The sequence below is a fragment of the Polyodon spathula genome, chromosome 2, assembly GCF_017654505.1.
Source record: "Polyodon spathula isolate WHYD16114869_AA chromosome 2, ASM1765450v1, whole genome shotgun sequence".
Taxonomy (NCBI): Eukaryota; Metazoa; Chordata; class Actinopteri; order Acipenseriformes; family Polyodontidae; genus Polyodon; species Polyodon spathula.
In genome coordinates, this window is record NC_054535.1 from 99,483,957 (window position 1) to 99,504,196 (window position 20,240).

Sequence of the window (20,240 nt, forward strand, 5' to 3'; positions counted from 1 at the left end):
TACTACTGAGAACATTCACATTGTCTTTCATATTACTGCACTTTCATTTTTAATTTCAGAAATGAAGACTTCTGTAGTACAGCCTGTTTGTCTAGCCATCTGTATTATCTGACTATCTCAAATGATTTTAACAAGAGGTCAATGATATAGTCAGCTTGCATAAGCCTCTCAGCAATAGCAATGGTAACCCTTTGTGGCTTGCTATAAAACGATTACTAACGGCAGTGTGCGTTGTAATGTGGCTCTATTACTACTGCCAGTCCCACTCTTACACGCACATCCTTCATTTAAGAAAGCCAACGAAAAAACTGCGCTGGGGGCTGCGTTAGTGGATTTGCATGATCTTTCCATTTATAGTAATGCTTCCTGAAATAGTTGGACGTCATCCCCTTGATTGGGGTGACGTCTGTCACCGAAGAGGGAGTGACGTCAGTGCGGAGGGTGGCGTGATGACGTTGCCTATTTAATACTGTCAGTGAGCGGAGGATGGAGACAGAGGAGTTGGTGTCACTGAAACAAGAGGGAGTCAATGACGAGGATGGAATAGCAGGCATCTTTTGCAGACCCCTTTTTGAATAACACTTGTGCCTTCAGATATTGTTACTGTAAAGGTTTTGGATATTTGATTTTCTGTACTTTTTTTTTTAATGCACATTTCTCTGGATGTGTGGCTTGTGAAATTATACAAGGGGTGATGGAGGCTTGAGAATGCAGCAGAACTGAAAGACTGTTCTCTGCTACAGAAACCGCTCCTCTGTAAAACCACAGTTTAGCTGATTAACATTTGAATTCTGAATTTTTTTTTTTTTTTTTTTTTTTTTTTAAATCCATGTGACCGTGCTTTGTGTTTTTACTGTGAACGAATTTTAATATTACAGATCAGATAACTGAATATCAATGAACAAGGAGGGGAAGAAAATAGTGTCCATTCAGTAAGCTGGGAATCGCTTTTGCATTTTTCTTGCTTGGGGATGCGAATGTAGGAGGTGTCCGTTTTGGAAAGTAAATACCACAGGGGTGTTGTGAAAGAACACGGAGCAGTATATTCTTTCTGACCGCCTGGATACAAGGGTCATTTGGAGATCAAAGAAAACAGTCGGTCTCTCAAACCCTCAAATTAAAATAGCTGCTAGGGAATTCGTATTTAAACACTTAAAAAAAAAAATCAAACACAAATTGATCTGAATACTCATTGAAAGACCAACTTCACTACGAGTCCGACCAAGATACATTACGAATGCTGAGCTACATCTAAAAATATATGAGCTTTTATTTTTCAGTGTAATGAAAGAAATAGATCTGGGTCTCTCCTGAAAGCTGCCCGCCTGATTACAGCACGGAGCTTGGTTAAAACAGCAATGTTTTGCTGAAGCCAGCAACTGAATCTCGACAACATCACCGCCCTTGTCAAAGATCAACAGAGGCGCAAGAAAAAAACAAACAAAAAAAACAAAAAAAAACAGTAACAACCATAAAACAGAAAAATCTTTCCCACAGCGAAGCTACACAGACGCCTCACCGACTTGTCAGGCAAACATGGGGTAAGTTATTTTCGAACTGGAGTTCTGTAAGAATTCATATTAATACCGTCATGAGCCTTCTACAGAAATCTCTCGTAACATTGCCTAGTCTTGTACACCATTACATTGTCTCACAATGCTTGTTTTCTTCATGTAAGTTGCTTGTTGGCTTGGTTTGTTGTCTGTTACAAGTAACATACATTAGATATACAACGGGTTTGCAGTATACTGAAATATAACGCTTCATTTCAAAGTAATTTATGTGTTGTGTCATTGGTCAAGATGACGTGATCATTCCATTGAAACTAAGTAGCCTGGTCTGTAGTGTGTGTGTACAGTTGAAACAATTTAGAATGTCACTGAGGTCATGCTGTGATGTAAAGATAGGAGGAAGTGTGTGTGTGTGTGTGTGTGTGTGTGAAAACAAAGTCCACATACTGGTGAAAACAATGCTATGCTTATTAATATTGTGTGTGTGTTCTGTAAATGCAGAGCTGTCAATCTTTGAGGCAGTTGAAGAGTGTTATTTTCTTGCTATAAATAAGGAGGTCAAAATGTCAGGAAACATTGGTAAAGAGGGACAGTTGGTAGTTTTGGAAAAACATAAATGTCTGTAAAACTTTTAGAATCAGGATATCCCAGTCCTTTCAAAGGTAATGCTGTATGCATTGTTGTTGTGATTATAACAACATAGTTTACTTGTGGGTCTCCATATATGGTATTTTGTCAGGTGTATGTGTGCCTGTGCTATACTTACAGTAGATAGTAAGTGGATATCGTTTTAATTTTTTTTTTGAACACTAGTGTTTAAAGGCTTGGTGTCCCACAGTCCATAGCCGGAAAAGCATGCGTACATTCTACTAAGTAGTTGACAGCCCAGTTTGTTTACATTACCTAGGGTGGTTTAGTTGTAGGGGCAAAGCTTTCTCCCCAGTAAAAGTGAGTGAGGCCATGTGCAGTATGAGTCAGAGTCCCGCTCAATAACTGAATAGCAGAATCATCTGGGAATACATGCAATTAAACTTGGTTTTTGTTCCTGTTGGTTTTGTTTTCAGAAAGGTTGCTTGGATAATTAATGTGTTTACCATCTTGTATCTCTGCTATAGTGTCAGGTTAATGCTATGATGCTGACTCCAGTGTTTGGAGCTCTCACCCCTTACTTGATGTATCGGCCCCACAGTTTCCAGCTGTAATCCAATAGCGCCCGGCTCTCCTGATTCATTAGACAGATTTCCCAGAGTGTTCCCAAGGAGAGGCTGGCTAGCAGGTGTATCGGGCGCTTGAAGGGGTACGTTTTATCCTCCACATATCCCCAGTATTTAATGTATGCATTCTGCATGATCCTCCTATAGTGGTTTCTGCTTAGGTCATTATTTGACATGCAGCATGCTTCTGAAAAGACTCCTCAGTCTGTTTTTTCTGGTGAGGTGTGGAAGCCTGTATGCTTCTAAAAAGACTGCTCAGTCTGGTTTCTCTGCAGCGATGTGTAGAAGCCTGTATGCTTCTGAAAAGACTCCTTGTGGCTGGTTTCTCTGCAGCGAGGTGTAGAAGCCTGTATGCTTCTGAAAAGACTCCTTGTGGCTGGTTTCTGTGCAGCGAGGTGTGGAAGCCTGTATGCTTCTGAAAAGACTCCTTGCGGCTGGTTTCTCTGCAGTGAGGTGTGGAAGCCTGTATGCTTCTGAAAAGACTCCTCGTGGTTGGTTTCTCTGCGCCGAGGTGTGGAAGCCTGTCATTGTTGCACCGACTTCACTGCTCAGCATTTGATGTACTTCCAGCCTCAAAAAACAGCTCAGAGGGGTCTTTTCAGATGCTTGTTTTACTGTAATAGATACTAAGCATGGCAAAGTATAAACAATAGAGAATCATACAAAGCACATAATAGTAAGAAATTAACATGATGAAATGTCACAAAGACGGCCGAAGTGGGTGGTGTCAGACCAGGAAATAGAATACACAAACACAGGACGGATGAATTTAAATGATGGGGACGCTTGCTTGCTCCGGTTTATTGAAAATAAAAGGGTTTAAACAAACAGAAAACAACAGGACACGGCACTCTATGCCAAAATAAAAAGACAAACAAAAATGGACTAATACTAAACAAAAATACGGTGAGCAGATACTTTACGTTATTATTATTATTATACTTGTTATTTCCTCCATCTCCAATCCCGTTCTCCACTCACTGAGCACCCCACCCTGAGTGAGTAAAACGTGCATCTATATATACTGTTGTGCTGGGATTCAATTACTAATGAATTATTCACTTGAATCCCAGCACGTGAATTAATTATGTGCAACCTCATGCTCACATATTAACTACTTTAAATGTACGTGAAGTGATGTACAATCCCGTGCCTAAATACAAATATACATTTTTAACACTTGTGTTACACAGACCCGTTTATATCCCATGTACCAATGACTATACACCAACATTTAACACACCACATGCAACATATAATAGAAAATACGCACAGGGGCGGGCTCTTCGTTACATGAAAATACAGAACAATTAGACTATATAGGGTTAGGTATAGGTAATCCTAATGTGCCATCATTTCTGTATGATACAAGCCAACTGATACAAAGTAACTGATAGAGAGAAACTACAGATGACGATCAATATCAGGGTCTGCTATATATCCCGGCTGCGTTTCTATTGCCCCGGCTGTGCTTCTATTGTCCTGCCCAAACAGTATACTGTAATTACTCCCGGCTGGGGACGCTTACAACCCTTGTAATACATTCTCAATCCTAGTAGGTAGGAGTGGGCAGATCAGAAGTGGGGGATTGGTCCCATAGTGTTCATTTCATTTTGGGTTTATGCAAGATGAAGGCGTGTGCACCATAGCTTCCTTCCCTTATGACATGTAATTCCTTCCATGTTCTGGTGTTGTCTGTTTATTGGAGTGTAAGTTTTTGTCTGCAGACACACTTTTTACACACTGCATTTAAATCCAGTGGCTGATTGCTAAACCATGTCAGTTTTATTGCCTGTGTCTGCTTCCATGAATAACTTCCAAAAAGTATTTGAAAAGTTATGTATTTGCTATATACATATATATATATATATATATATATATATATATATATATATATATATATATATATATATATATATATATATATATACACATTTTAGATTATATCAATAACTGAATATTGTTTGATTTTAAACCCCTAAAACACTTGAATGGATCAATGTAAAGCTGCATAATCACATATGAAACAAGGTTGTAGGACAGGTCTGTTTGGAGAGCTCTGATTACACGCTCCTAATGCAAAGCGGATCAGTGAAAACACAAATATCGTCATGCTTACAGTTACGTACCTACAAAGGTATCTCTTTGTTCCAGCCTACTTTTAAAAAAGATTGTATCTGTAGTAAAAGATTGTATCTGTTTGCTTTAATCTGTTATGGTATTTCCTTATCGCTGTTCACTGTTCAGTCCTATTGTTTTATAACTCAATAAAAGTATATGTGCCTAAATACCATAGTAAAGGATTCAATTCATTAGGGAAGAGGAGTCTTTACAGCATTTTCAATGACTTTTATAAACTTTTGTTGTTGGGACCAATCGTGGGTTTTATGAGCATCACATGACTGGTCACATGAGGGCACTGTATTTAATGCGTGCTGAAATGGAATGAAATGGCCATTTTAATCAACTATTTTGCTTCATTACCACAACTTGTAAGTCCCTTTCCCTGAATAGTAAGTTTTCACAGTCACCCACTGTTCCCGTTGTTTTAGATTTGAGCAAGGTGAGATAGGGAAGTAGAAATTTGATTTTATTTAAATAAGATTCAAATAAAACAAGTACCGTGCTCTTCAGAATGCTCCTTCATAATGCGCACAGTGCTCGGGGTGCGTGCAGTACAGTACAATACACACGCCGTGCGTTACATTCCAAAACATTGCAGTATGTCTTTACTGTGTTGTCCCTCACGATGGATGCATGGAAATTGGGTGACTGCTTTTTTTTTTTTTTTTTTCAGATCGGTTGCAGTAGAACTGTTTGTATTGAGATTGGGGTCTATGTATGTATGTTACACTATCTGTGTAGATCACACAGCAGGAGAAAGTCAATCCGGGTCACTTATTTGTGTAATGTGTTTGTTTTATTTGTACAGTTTTTTTTTAATGATTATTATAAGACTCCTTATTTGTGGATGTCGTATTCCACAGCGAATATTAAGACACTTCAGGTCTTCAGTTTATTCTTTCTGTTGCAAATACAACTTGATTGTGGTGTTTTTTCCAGAGTTGAAACGGCATGTTTCCAAAACATTTAGCTTTATGAAGGGACTCTGCTGCCACAGTGCCGATTTCCTCTCCTAATAATAATGTGCTTTACCTCCCAGTTATCTCCTGGCTCAGCGTGGCTGTGTTCATTCTGCCAGCACTGCCCAGTGGATGGGCTCTGATGAGACTGCTACACTGCTCATTGGGTTGGCAAATTTTAGGAAACCTCAAAAAGAACAACTGACACAATCAAACAGATTCTGTTTGCATCGCATGGAATATTTTAAGAAATACACTTCAGATGGTATCATGTGCACAGGTTCAGATCAAACATGCTGCACAGAAGGATCTTCCCATTTTGACAGCCAGGGCTTCCGAGACCACTAAGATTCCACTCTAGTCAGACCTTGCCGGCTTAGACCGCAGATCTGTCCAGTTCAGAACTGAAAAAGGATTTCACTGTGACTGAAAGAAGATTCCAAATAAGAAAACAAGTGTTTTTGTTTTATAACAAGCCTTGTGAACAGTGCTTATATTTATTTATTAAGGGTTACTCTGGCACAAATATAAGGCTGATTTTGACAGTTTTTTGTTTAGTGTTAATTGTAGTTTTTTGTTTTAAATTCATGTGTAACTGATGTGCAGCTTTGTTGCAGCAGCTTCTGTGATTGCTTGAGAGCATTGTTTGCAGTGCAGGTGATTTGCAGGGAGCCTGGTTTGACCCCTGTACTGTGTGACAGCTGACCTGCTCTTGTGTACAAAGGCAGACCACTCTGGCAGTGGGGGTTCCTTCACTAAGTTGTTTAAGGGTTTTAAAGTTGTTAAATCGTCCCGGTTTTGTTCTTGTAGTCACATTTTTCTTTAAAGTACAAAACTGTATCAGTGTGCTAAGCATGTTGACAGTTATTTATTAGGTTGTGTTCAAAAATAAAATAAACACTCTTCTGGATTTTTTTTATAAAAGAATTGTGATTATGTGTTTTATAATTAATATTCTGTTTTAACTCCTTGGACTGTGTCTAGTCTTTCAAAATCTGATCTTGCTAGCGCCAAGTTAGCCTTTTAAGTCAGTCCCAATTTTGATAGGAATGCGTGTGTGGTTCCTTATCACTATCACGTCAAACTAGCATATATTTGTTTTATTTATAACCATGTGTAAATTGTACAATAATAGGAAAGTAACCTGACTTGGTATAATCTTTGTACAACAGAACCAGGTACAGTGTCAAAAGTCCACACGTTGACCAACAGTACTGTAAGATACAGCATGCAAAATATTTGATGTGCCGTTTGTATTTATTATAAACTTATTTGACACTTAAAGGACATTTTAAATAACATGTCAGGATTCAAATAAATGCTTTGGGTTTGTTTAAAGGTTTTACATCATGTATGAGTTCTGATTATTGATTATAGTCTGTGGGTTAAAAAAAAAGAAGAGAATTTACTTGTGTGAAATGAGGTTCAGTTTTTTTTAACACAGCAGAAGTTTAAACTTTTAACCAAGTTGTTTCCACACCCTCCCTTTATAAAAATGATACTGAGCTTTAGTTAACAGCAGGCTTATAATGCTGAAGAAATTACTGAAGAGTTGAAAGTTTTCAATTTCTAATTTTGATTCAGGTGGTAATAAACAAGTCTAAACGGGATGTGTCTTTGAATTTCCAGTTCCATCTGAAGATGAGATTTTTTGAGCTCTTAAAAAGATGTGATTGTATATCAGTTATTTTAATACACCATATCAACTCCGTCAAAGCCACTGTATATGGGATAAAAGCCTGCAACTGATATTTCAGTTTTTTTAGCAGTATATTAAATTTGACACTTTGTCTGTTTCATTCTTATTAATGGAACAAAAAACTTGCCTTTTCATTCCCGTAAATCGTGCATCGATACCAGCTCTCTCTGTGCCTCCATGCCAACTCCCCGTGCATCGACCATAAACTAGCAAAGCTTACTTTAATTACCAGTGTTTCCCCTTCAGTCTCCAGCCATCGAGCATCGATTTATCATTTTAATACTTTAAATAATTACTTTTGTGATTCCTAAATGTAGAAGCCCTATCAATTACTTTACAGTCCTTTAGGACTCATCCGGGAAGTCTTGTAGGATCCCTCTGGCACAGGCGTTACTTTCCCAAAATATATGGTATGAAAAAATCTCCATGATTTGTTTTATTTTACACAGTGCCATATTAATTTTATTAGCCAGCTAACTGACAATAAATTAACTTTGTGCAAGGTGTAGCTTTCAGTTCATAGTGCTAACCAAGGTAATGCAGAATTTAAAGTCAGCATTTATCTGGTGTAAGTGAAGCCCATTAACATTGCATGCTGTAATAGGAGCCGCATGCCAGAAATCCTCCCCCTTTAAAAAGACACATCTGTCTCTAGAAGTTAGGTACAGTAATTCCCCTTGTGGGAGATGCATGCCCCATGCTTTAACATTGCTCTAATATTAATAGATTTTTTTCTAATGCAGAAAGTGTTACTGTATGTACTGTACAGTATGGAGGAACAGTGAAACCTGAAATAAATGAAGTGGTTCTGAACCACACCGTCGTGTGAAATAATGATAGCGCCTTACCAGAAGGCCAAATTGACTTATTTAATATTTACCACAGTAAATGCAGGCCAGTGTAAGTAATAATCTTTAGGTCTATTTTGGCTATAAATAAAAATCATCATGGCATTAGCATTTTGTATGTGTGGGAAATTGACTGAATGCTGGTCTCTCTAAAGAACAGTGACAGTTCCTGTCAAGTTTGAATAACAAGTGCATTTATTAAAGGGGGGGGGGGGGGGGGGGCGGGGGGGGGGGGGGGTGGAATCCTGATTCTACCTCCTGTACTTAAATTAACTTAATGTTACTTTCCTTGGAGAAAACAATTGCAGCAAGATTCAATTAAATGCAGTTCTTTTAGCAGGGTGACACCTACGTGGCCTTGCTATCTCACACTGATGGTTGATAGTCCGCGAGTAACAATCTGCAGCATCCTTAATAAGAATCTTATCTATCCCGATTAACGTGGGCCGATTGAGTGATCCACGGAAGCCGTTGCTGTTAGGCCTTGAATAATATTGCCGCTGTAATCAAATACTGTAACCTACGGCCAAAGCACTACAGGATACAATGACGCCCCAGAAATGTGTACTGGTATCGCCCAAAACATGCTTCAGGAGTGGTAATAAGCTAGCATTGCATCGTGTTGTATTAGGCATTCTAAAAACGATTCACTTTGACTCATAATGTTTATTCTTTATAGCGTCAACAATCTTGTCATGACAGCAATGGCATTGTTTCTATTGGTTTTTGTTCTTTTTTTCTAAATGAAAATTGTCTGATTGCAGTTGGAAACTGCTGTATTGTTTAGTTACGGTAGTGATGTGGAGGAAATCGTCTTAGGAGTCATAGAGGAGTCTCCTGTTACTGTGAAAGGGGTGCACCAGTGTAAAGGTGGCTATTGATCAGTACAAAACCTGAGGGAGGGTCTTTAAAGAATGCATACCCATAAAAAAACGAGGAGAAGATAAAAGCGCACGGGAAGTTTTGAGGGGGTGGGGAGTTACGGAAGCAGTGCCAAAAGTAGGCAGTGGTGAGGGATGATGCTTTTGTTAAAACGAGTTTTAATGTGCTGTTCCACGGGAGACCAGGGGGTGGGATAAGTAGGATGCATATGCAACAGCAGCAGGTGGGTCTGTGTTAGAGGAGGAATGCTTTTTAATTGTGTGTGTTATATTTCCAAGAGTCCCCTCAGTGATTTATTATTGCTAGTATCTGTTCATGTACGTTATTCACCTGTACCAGCTCAATTGAAATCCTGATACAGAGAAACATTCAGGGTGGTCATACACTATTTAGGCCTGCTGCTGTTTTTGTCTTTGCCAAACCGGGTTCCCTACAGTCCCATATGTGAACCTGAGAGAAGCTGTCCCCAGTAGCAGCTGGGCTGTTTTAAAAGGTTAAAGACTATGGTCTGTACTCATTTATAGTAACTGCTAGACATTTAGGCAGGTTCATGTAGGAATCAGTCTAAAGTCAGCTTTATTTTGCTATTTGGAAAGGTTGTGTTTATGTGCCAGAAGTTTATGGTGCTAGTGTTCATTTCTTACCAGTTATGTCTGTTTGTTTGCTTTGTTTGTTTATTAATCAGACCCCTTGTACAAAAGTCATTACACCTTTGTAAATAACGTGGTGCACTTATCAACTTAATTTAAATCTGGAAAGTTACGCAGTTTCATTAGTATTTCAAGCCAGAAGAAAAAAAAACATGCGGGGACCCACACTTGTATTTCTAAATAAACAATCCAAACACACAAAGGTTTGCCTGAGCTGAGCATTTTAAACAAACTAGCGCTTTGTGACTGCGGTTTAGAGAGGACACAAGCTCCTCCCTGAACTAAACTGCCAGCCTTCAGAATGAGGTGCTTCATATTTTACTAAACCAAATTTAGCCTGACCACGCTCCACATCTTATTCTGGACAGTGAAAGCAAAACACACAATAAACACATGCTTCCTAATGCGTAGGGCTTTTGTCTTGTCGAAGATGAAAACCAGTGTAAACAATACAACTGAAGAATGAATTACTGAAGTTATGTTTTATGCCACTGCACTAAATTAATTGTAACTAAAACGCCGTACTGAGTGAATTCATTACGTGACTTACGCGTCTCTGCTGAAACTCAACATGGCGGCGGCACCAACAAAGAGATCGCAATGTCTCAACAAAACACAAGTGAAAACATTTCTGATCATCTATGAGAGGTGGATGGTGGGGAACTGTTCTGTAAATGTTGCTGTCATTCGATTGATCACGTACGACTCAATATCACTGAGATTATATTGCCAGTAGCAAACACGTAGAGAACAAGAAAGCAAAACTGACGGGAACAAACGCAAAGCACTGCGTTCTGTGCTGAGAGACCTAGGACCTGTGCTCAAGGGCTTTCCCGAAGTAAGCTATTTGAAATGAGTTGCGTATTTTTATCAGTGTTTCCTGCTTTATCCTGGTTGTTGTAGTGGCAATAAAACGCTAAACTTCAATTGTGGAGACTGTAAGTCGGATTGCTCTCGCATGACATTGCTGAACCGTTACTAACTGACAGCAAAAGCTAAACGGGTCTTTTCAAAACACATAAGACTGTAAATATGATTCTCACAACAGGGCAGGACATTTGTTTTCTGGACCCTCGTAATAGATGTAAGTTTTGCTGCCATTTTATGTTTATGAATATTATGACATGTTTGACGTTTCTTCAGGTGCTTTACTTACTGTTACAGCAACAAGAGTTTGATTTGAAAATCTAGGCTTAATAATAAGAAGAAAGAATTGTGGTAGTATGTATGTATTTATTTATTTAGGTTCAGATGCCATGTGTAATTATCAATAAATTGATACAAAGTGAGGCAAAATGTTAAAAATGGAAATTGGTCATTTTTTAAAAAGGAAATTTGCAATTCCCAGAATGGAAAATCGGTAGCGCTGCAATTGAAAGCCTCTTTAGTGCCGTACAGTAGCTATCCGTCCCTTCGTTGACATGCAGTTTAATTGCTTTTCATCAAGGTTTTTTTTTCCACAGAAGTTGAAATGATGCTATTCGAGGATGTAGATCATTCAAGTTCGTCATGCAAACGTCGTGCAAGCATGGAAACTACCATTCTGTATAAAGAATGCAATTAAAAGTAAAGTATAGGGCTGTTGGTGGAGCTGGTTGTGAAAGGTAGCTTGGAATAATGATGAAGTACAGTAATGCAGTAGAAGCAGAGGAACCATTTAACCAGCCAGTGGTAGACTGGTTATTCAGTAATCTGTTGTCTATGGTCTCATGTAAATTCTCGAAACAATCGGCCTTCGTGAAACGCATTGGATAATCTAGTCTACTGCACTGTGTAAGCCAGGCGCATTTAACCCTTTCCATGTTGTCAGGTCTTGTTTCACATCATTCGTGTTGGAGTGAGGCTCCCCTATCAGCGCTATGGTTAGAGCCAGCTTCATGCTCTGTGTTAAAGTTGCAGTGACCCATAATCCTGGATGATTATTTACAACACTGACTTACACTTTGCCCCTCTGAGCACAGCACTTCATTAGAAACCAGATACTCTCTGATACCAGATAAGTTGACTTTCTGGTTTGCATGCATTCTGTAAAGAGGATTTCAGCTGTTGGCAAGCTGTCATTTTTTAAGATTTTCAATCTTTTGAGGCCTTATTTTCATTTTGCAATGTAAGCTGCACAACGCTTTTTTGACCCAGATGGCTTTCCATAGAGATCACTGTATGTGCGCGCATAATCTGGTTTATTTACTTTTTGCTGTCTAAGTCTTTTTCCTGTGTGTTGTTGTGTGTGGTTTTTTATTTTTTATTTTTGTTATTTATTTTCATCAACTTCTGGTGAGGTGGTAAATAAGTGCAAGGTTTTTTTGTAATTTTCAGAGAATACGAACATCTGATTTTTGTGTCCGAAATCACTACATGTAAAAAAAAAAAAATTCAGATATTTGTCCCAGCACTGAATATAATACAAACCATGGGAAGTAAAACTAAATGTACACAACAGAAGACAGGATCTCACCTTGTTCAAAAAAAGAAATCAAGGAAATGGCATGAGTAGATGTTCCAGGAGTGTAAACATGGCTCCCTTTTTTTGTCAGTTAAATTCCCCAGTTGAAAACCCATTATGATTTTTTCATTTCTTTGCCAAGGGGGTCCTGGACCATTGTAATGTACTTGATTTAACCTCTGCCTCTAAAGATAGTTGCTGTTTCTAGTGTTGTGTGATTGACATTTTCACTTATCCAGATTCCTGTGGAAATCCTTATACGTATGCGTTTACCAATATGTGTTATTTTTATTACAATCAAGAAAGCATAAGCAATTAATAGGTGTGACCAGACACAATTTTCATAGGTAAGAAACATATATTAATAGAAAAAAAGTGTTTAAAAAAGAAGTGAAGAATGAAACAATGCCACACCCAGTAACACAGTAGAACAAACATGCATTGAAACAATGCCACACCCAGTAACACTGTAGAACCATGCATTGAAACAATGCCACACCCACAGTAGAACTAACATGCATTGAAACAATGCCACACCCAGTAACACAGTAGAACAAACATGCATTGAAACAATGCCACACCCAGTAACACAGTAGAACTAACATGCATTGAAACAATGCCACACCCAGTAACACAGTATAACTAACATGCATTGAAACAATGCCACACCCAGTAATACAGTAGAACTAACATGCATTGAAACAATGCCACACCCAGTAACACAGTAGAACAAACATGCATTGAAACAATGCCACACCCAGTAACACAGTATAACTAACATGCATTGAAACAATGCCACACCCTGTAATACAGTAGAACTAACATGCATTGAAACAATGCCACACCCAGTAACACAGTAGAACAAACATGCATTGAAACAATGCCACACCCAGTAACACAGTAGAACTAACATGCATTGAAACAATGCCACACCCAGTAACACAGTAGAACTAACATGCATTGAAACAATGCCACACCCAGTAACACAGTAGAACTAACATGCATTGAAACAATGCCACACCCAGTAACACAGTAGAACAAACATGCATTGAAACAATGTCACACCCAGTAACACAGTAGAACTAACATGCATTGAAACAATGCCACACCCAGTAATACAGTAGAACTGGCACATTCCATTTTTCATGGCATCAATGTGTTTTTTTTTTTTTTTTAAAGCCACAGTGATATGTTCAGATGTGCCTGTCCATGCAGCGGAAACACACCCTCTGTTCCGAGCAGTGTTAGATCTGAGGCACAGCCTGAAAACAGTTATTTTAATTCACATGCTAATCTTTGGCTGAGCAGTGGAATTTGATTAGTAGCTGTCTCTTTTTTTTTTTTTTTTTTTTTTTTTTTTTTTAATGCTATCAGTCCTTGGCGTGGCAGACTGTGGTGTACAGCTGCTATTGTATGTGGAGCTGTACAGCTCAATTCCTGATTCGCTACAGTCTTCGTTCAGTCCTTGGGCCTGTGAGGAAGATGAATGGTTTTAGATGTGAAGTACATGAGGAACAGCAGCTTCTCGCAGGAGTGGCCCCTCCGAGTGCGCGGAGTACTTCAGCCTCCCCTTTGATCACAACTTGCTGTGACATTTTTACCTAGAGCACTTGAGTGCTGTACTTGAAAGCATCTGGCTTCAAAGTGCAGTAGCTGCCAAGCTTGAGCGTGTCATGTCTTACCGGGTCCCGTTTCCTGCCAAGGGAGTGTTCTCATCCTCCCAAGCTACTGGCGATCCACGGCCAGCAGACCTTTTTGAATCCCAAATCAATCAACTGTTTGCATTAGTTCTCTTGTTCCAATGAAACTGTGGTTACAGTGGATTGCTGTATGATCTTACCAGAGACGACCTGCTTGATTCCAATAGTGGAAGGACAGAAAGCAGCCCCTGTGAGCCGGCTCTGTCTTTCACAGACTGCTTTTCGCTGTGCTTTTGCTCAGTTAGTTAGCAAGGGGTTCAGTACAACACCCCTGGGAGAGAATCCTAGCAGCAGTTCAATAAGAAACTGGCTCTACGTACCGATCCTGGCCCAGCAGATGAGTAAGGGTCTCCACTAGCCTCTCCAGCCCTTCACCTTGGACTGGGTTCAAGGCTGGCTCAAGTGAAATGAATGTGTCACTAGTATCTGCTCAGGGCGGGGTGTTTGAGAGGACCGAGCTGGAAAGGAATGTGTGGCCTGCCTGCACCGTGCCCATGCCTACCGTAGGGATCGGCTGGCTGAGTTGTTAATAATGTTTGTTTAAAAAAAACAAAACAGTTTTGTTCAATTTTACTTCGTTTTGTGTGCATACACTTTTAAATAATGATACCAAAACATCCACCTCCACACACACAATTTGAACTCAGAAGTTTTCAAGGGAAAAGAGATACAGAGAGCTGTCGCCATAGTGCAGATATTTCAGTTCATTTCATATATATAATGTAACTTTAATCTCACATGGTAGTGTTAGCTCAAAGGTATTTCCTTTAAAAAAAAAAAAAAAAAAAAAAATATATAATATATATATATATATATATATATATATATATAATATATATATATATATATATATATATATATATATATATATATATATATCCAGCAGTGTGCACATTTATTAGAACACCCCATTGCTTCTGTAGTTTTCATTTGTTGTGCGTATGAAAACAAACCACTGTAGGCAAATTAGCGATTGTCTAATTTAATTGATGACTTTAATAGGCAAATAATTTTAAACGGTAAGCGAAAAGGAACACATAGCCACAAATGGTAAAGTGCATGAGACTTTTCAGAAGTTGTTTTAAGATGCCTAATTTAAAGCACAAAGTGGTCAAACCTTTTAACACATGGCTGCCTATTGTTTATATATCACCGATTTTACTGACTGAAAATTGAAATTCTGACACCCAGAGGTTTTCATGCGTATAAATGATACATTAAAAATGAGCACAACCAATGATATTTACTATATGGAGACATCAGCCCTTCATGCAATAGGAGTTGATCGTTATGTTAAGCTGAGAGAACACTAAGCCACTTTAGTTTCATGGCACTGCATGGCTCACCAGGGGAAGCTTGGGGTTTGATACAGCACAGATGCCTCAACTAGGTCTCCCAGTCTCCTGGAACCAGGTTTCAAGCCACTGTTCCTGAAAAAGTGGCTTTGTGTTCCCTCAGCTTAAAGCATCTCTGAAATCAGATTTCACACTTTTGCTTCACCGTAATACTGCTTCAGAATAACTTTCATTCTGGGAGTTCAAGGCAGCTTTATTTCAGGTGGTCAGCAAATGGTTGCTGCATCTGGCCAGGAGATAAGCCCTTTAGTAAATGAAAGGACAGCAGATAATGGTTTCCCTTTTGAAGGCAATCGACTCGGAATTCTTTAAATAGGACCTTTATCAGCACTTTGCAAAAGCAATCTCGAATTAGCCCTTTCCAAAGACTGGAAGGTGGTGGCAGCTAAGTAGCACAGTGGGGAAATGTGTCCCTTGATGACCTTGGTCTAAATCCAGCTGAGGGAAGTACAGTGAGTTTGGTGGAGTTCATTTTGCAGGGAAGCTGACCCGCTCCCCCAAGTCGCTGTGGCTGGGTGCGTCTAGCGTGTATCAGTCTTTCGCTATTCAGCACTCAACTTACAGGCAATTTCTAAACAAAGAAGAACTGACTGTAGACGGGGCTTATTTAGCCTCTAAAAAGGCGTTCTTCCCTCCAGTGAGGGTAACAGAAGGGGCGATCGGAAAGGGATAGTTTGCAAACACAAACTTAAAAAAACCCCACAAACTTCATTTGCAAACACATTTATATAATATAAAGGCTCAAGTTGGGTAGTAGGGAAATATGCAGTACAGTACAAATACCATTTACTCCCCTCTCCCCCAGATGCCTATGCATGCCCTATTCCTAAAGCGCAACTCATGCCACCTGGTGGAAATATTTTACAACTGTTGGTGTTTCACCTGTTTTATGTACTTTTAACACTACCTTATATAAACAGCCAAATTAAACAATTTAATCCAATGCTTTATTTATATAGCAACTGCTAATCTCAACAGAATACTCCAAGACTACTGTGTCTGTAAATGTTTGCATGTGGCTCACAAATGCATGCAAATAAAACAGAACTTCTTGCAAACTTTGACAGTGACAATGACACTAGTTCATTTTGCTTGCGTTTTTCACCAGGGGGGGGGGGGTCTCTCTGTAAAGTAAACTACTGCAGAATCTGTTCATATCTGTCACTCCTCTACAGCTTCCTCTGTCTAGTCAATCTTGATAACCCCCTATGCACCACTGACTATTGGATGGCTGCTGTGGGCACTTACTGGCTGCACCACTGGAACTAAGTGGGCAGTCTCAGAGCAATATTTAATACATGCTCTGCACTGTGACTTTGTGCTGTAATTCCCGTACTTTACCATACCTATCAGTGCTTTCTGTTTGAGCCTACACTTTTTACCATCTTCCACTATGAACTTGCATGAGTGCAGAGCTGTCCCTATTGACAACCTGATAGCATTTCTACTTGATGGGCTACAATTAAGTTGACTGACTGTTCATACAGTCATAGTTCCCATTAAGATTTAATGTTGGAAGACAAAATAAGAAAGTGGCTAAGCACTCATAAATAACCCCTAATTTAAACCAGTGATAATCGGTCTCCTCTTGACCTACAGCTATGGCCAAAAATTTTGCATCACCCTAATTAACTAAGTATGCTTTATGAAGTCCATATACTTAATGAAAAACTGACAAATTAAAAAATGTGACATTTCAAAATCTAACATGAAATACCATACTAATTCCGGTAGACTTTTGCAATATAATTTTGTAGTTTCTTTTATTACATGATGTTCAATAAAAGATGAAAATTATGTTCAGATAGTGCTTTATTTTTTTATTTGCTTATTTTAATTGTCTCAATCGTATAGGGCGATGCAAAACTTTTCTCCCTTGCTGTGGTTCTGAAGCTCTTTTTTTATTTCACCCTGCAGTAAGAGCATGTCCGTGGTTTCCACCGCTGTGTGCACATCTATCTGGGCCCAGGTTCATTTGACTGGGGTTTGGCACGCTGCCGGTTTGGGGCTTGCACACTTTGTTCTTGGACGCAGTGAATGTTGTCCACTCAATCAGCCAGCCAGTCACCACTCAGGGGCACTTTACTGATTGCTTTGTAGGCATGCGTCTTTCCAGACGGGTCCTGGCCGTAGTTCATGGTGGGAATCTGAACCTGAATATACCAAGATCAACTTGCTGATTCCTAAAGAAGCATGCCCTCTTAAACATCTGCTGTGCAACGCACAAGAGACTGACTTCTTCTTTCACAATACTGTAGTGTACTGTAGATACTGTAAAGTAGGTACTGTACAGCTGCTGAAAAAGGTACTAATTCTCACATTTATATCATGACATACAGCTTTAAGCAATAATATCTGATGCTGGTATTCTAGTGTCTCCTGTTTTTTTTTTTTTTGTTTTTGTTTTTTTTCTCAAACTGCCACTGTCACTCACCTGTGTATAACAGCCAGTAAACCCCAGAATGTATTATTTTCAACACAAGTGAACGAGAGAAGCACCTTGAATAAGCACCCACCTGGCTCCGGTAGCTGTAGATATGTATTCTCTTCCCACTGCTCTGGAAATATCACCCCGTTCTGTCTCCTGCAGTACAAAGTGATTGAGCGAAGAGCTCTAGCTTGCTTGTCCAAACACACAATACAAAACACTGTGCAGTTTATTATTCACACCTGCATGAACATCTCCCAGCACAGCGCATCACTTCCCTTCATTTCAGTCCTTAACAAGCCCGGGAGGCATTCTTCGTTCAGATGCCTTGCAAGCACTTTTTACATTATTGTCATTTTCAGCACCAGTCCTAATCCTTAAGGCTTTGCCTTTCTCACTGGGAGGTTGTTCACTGGGGCTGCATTAACTGTTTGTTGACATGCCTGCTAATCACCCAGGTTCCATGGAATGGTGGGCTAACAGAATACACAATTCTTTCACTTTTTTGCATTTTTGTCATGGCTTTGATATATACATATGTATATTTTGCTAGTTTGTTTACTTGTCTCAATGTGCATATCTATCTGTCTCTATCTATCTATCTATCAATCAATCAATCAATCAGTCTTTATTTTATATAGCACCTTCCATAGTGGACCACCATCACAAAGCACTGTACAAGATGCAGTAACAATAAAATCCATAATACTTTAAGTGCAGAGAAATGCATAATACATGATATACAGTAAAAAAGAAAAAAGCATAATACATTAAATATAGAGGAAATTGCACAATACATGATAGTAGCATAATAAATGAAATAGTAGCAGCGATACATCATACACATGTGCTTGCTTGTCTCAATGTTCATACACATGTTAAAGATCGTTTACTCTACATAATAATAGTCTGTTCACTATCATTTTATTCATGATACGGAACACAGACTACGCTGCTGTCCAGTGGAGCAGTGTATCCCAGTGCAAATGGGCCAATAAAACAAAATGCTACATAACACCACTTCTGCTCTTTCAGTTTTATCTGCAGTTGCTATTTATTTGGCATACCTGAGGATGTGAATCCTAGCTTAAGGTGGTTTCTGTGATTGCCAGCATTCATTGTTTTAGTGCAGCAGCTTCTAAAGGGCTACACTTATATTTAGAGGATGTGTTTTTTTTGGTTTGGTTTTGAAGCAGGTTTCAAATGGGGAGGAGGCTTGTGCTCCTAGAGCTAAAATGACCATTGGGGAACGCAGACAGATTGCTCTGTTCTGCAGGGTGCACAGGAGTTTGAGCTATGGAAGATAGGCCCATCAGATTGTGTGGTCTGTAAAAATGTCCTGATTTCAGGACACTGACCTGTTTTGAAGCTGGTCAAGGGATTAGAAGTTAGGAATTCCTCTAGTGCCCAACACTAAGTTAATTAACATTGAAATCACACACACACACACACAAACACACACACACACAACCCCCCAAATAGAAGCAGATGCACCTCTTTAATAACTATCCAGTATGTGATTGCTCAATACACTGTTCAGTACACTACACAGTGTGATTAGTCAATACTCTGTTCAGTACACTATACACTGTGTGATTAGTCAATACACTATGTTCAGTACAGTTTGTGATTTGCCCTTCACCTTCTCTCGCTGTCTTTCAGAATGGTGTTCTCAGCAGTGCATAAGCCCCTGCCCTTCACCTTCTCTCGCTGTCTCTCAGAATGGTGTTCTCAGCAGTGCATAAGCCCCTGCCCCTCACCTTCTCTTGCTCTCTGTCAGAATGGTGTTCTCAGCAGTGCATCGTCTTGTCTGAGGTTTTTTTCTTTTTTTACATGAACCGTTTCATTAATCAGAAGCCATGGATTTAAAGCTTTTAAAGCCATGTCACTTGAACTGTAACCTTGGCTTACTTCCCTTTGGGGAAAGCTATTTATTATTGTATTCTTTAAACAGTGGACTGTTTCAATGTGTTGAGTGTCTAGGAAGGAGACCCATTTACAGCAATGATAGCAGTTACTGTACTGCAGCAGTACTGGTCCTGGATATGAAAGTAAAAAGGTGGCCCTTTGTATAATTCTGCAGTGTAGTACAGCATGTGTTTCTTGTTCTTTTTATAAAGCACAGAGCTCTAAACACAAAAGTGTTCTTGCTGCATTTTTTTTTTAATCGTGAGGCTGCACTGCTTCTCAGTTCAATGGATTTTAAACTGCAAAAAATTCATCAAGTATACATTCTAATTATCTACATGCTTTTTCATTACAATACTTGTGTAGCTGTACATTTTCTTATTTTTACAATTGTTCATTTTGTTAGGACTGGCAGGTTTTAAGTTTGTATTACAGTAGCTAACCTGGCTACTGATCTTTACAGGGGATTTTATTTTATTAAACTTCAAAACTAAGTCTTTACATTAACTAATACAAGTT

The 20,240-nt window shown here is 39.1% G+C and overlaps 1 protein-coding gene across 3 annotated transcripts in view; it reads left to right on the forward strand.

Annotated features, from left to right (window-relative positions):
* Positions 1 to 496: 496 nt before the first annotated feature.
* Positions 497 to 20,240, forward strand: part of LOC121305115 (homer protein homolog 1-like) — a 53,212-nt gene continuing 33,468 nt past the window's right edge. For 2 of the 3 annotated variants that reach the window (XM_041236664.1, XM_041236668.1), the window contains exon 1: positions 19,468 to 19,628. In XM_041236664.1, the coding sequence (XP_041092598.1) occupies positions 19,477 to 19,628 (152 nt within the window). In that variant the 5' untranslated portion in view covers positions 19,468 to 19,476. Of the gene's footprint in view, positions 1,542 to 19,467; positions 19,629 to 20,240 lie in introns of those variants that run through there. The other variant, XM_041236671.1, reaches the window with a different exon arrangement.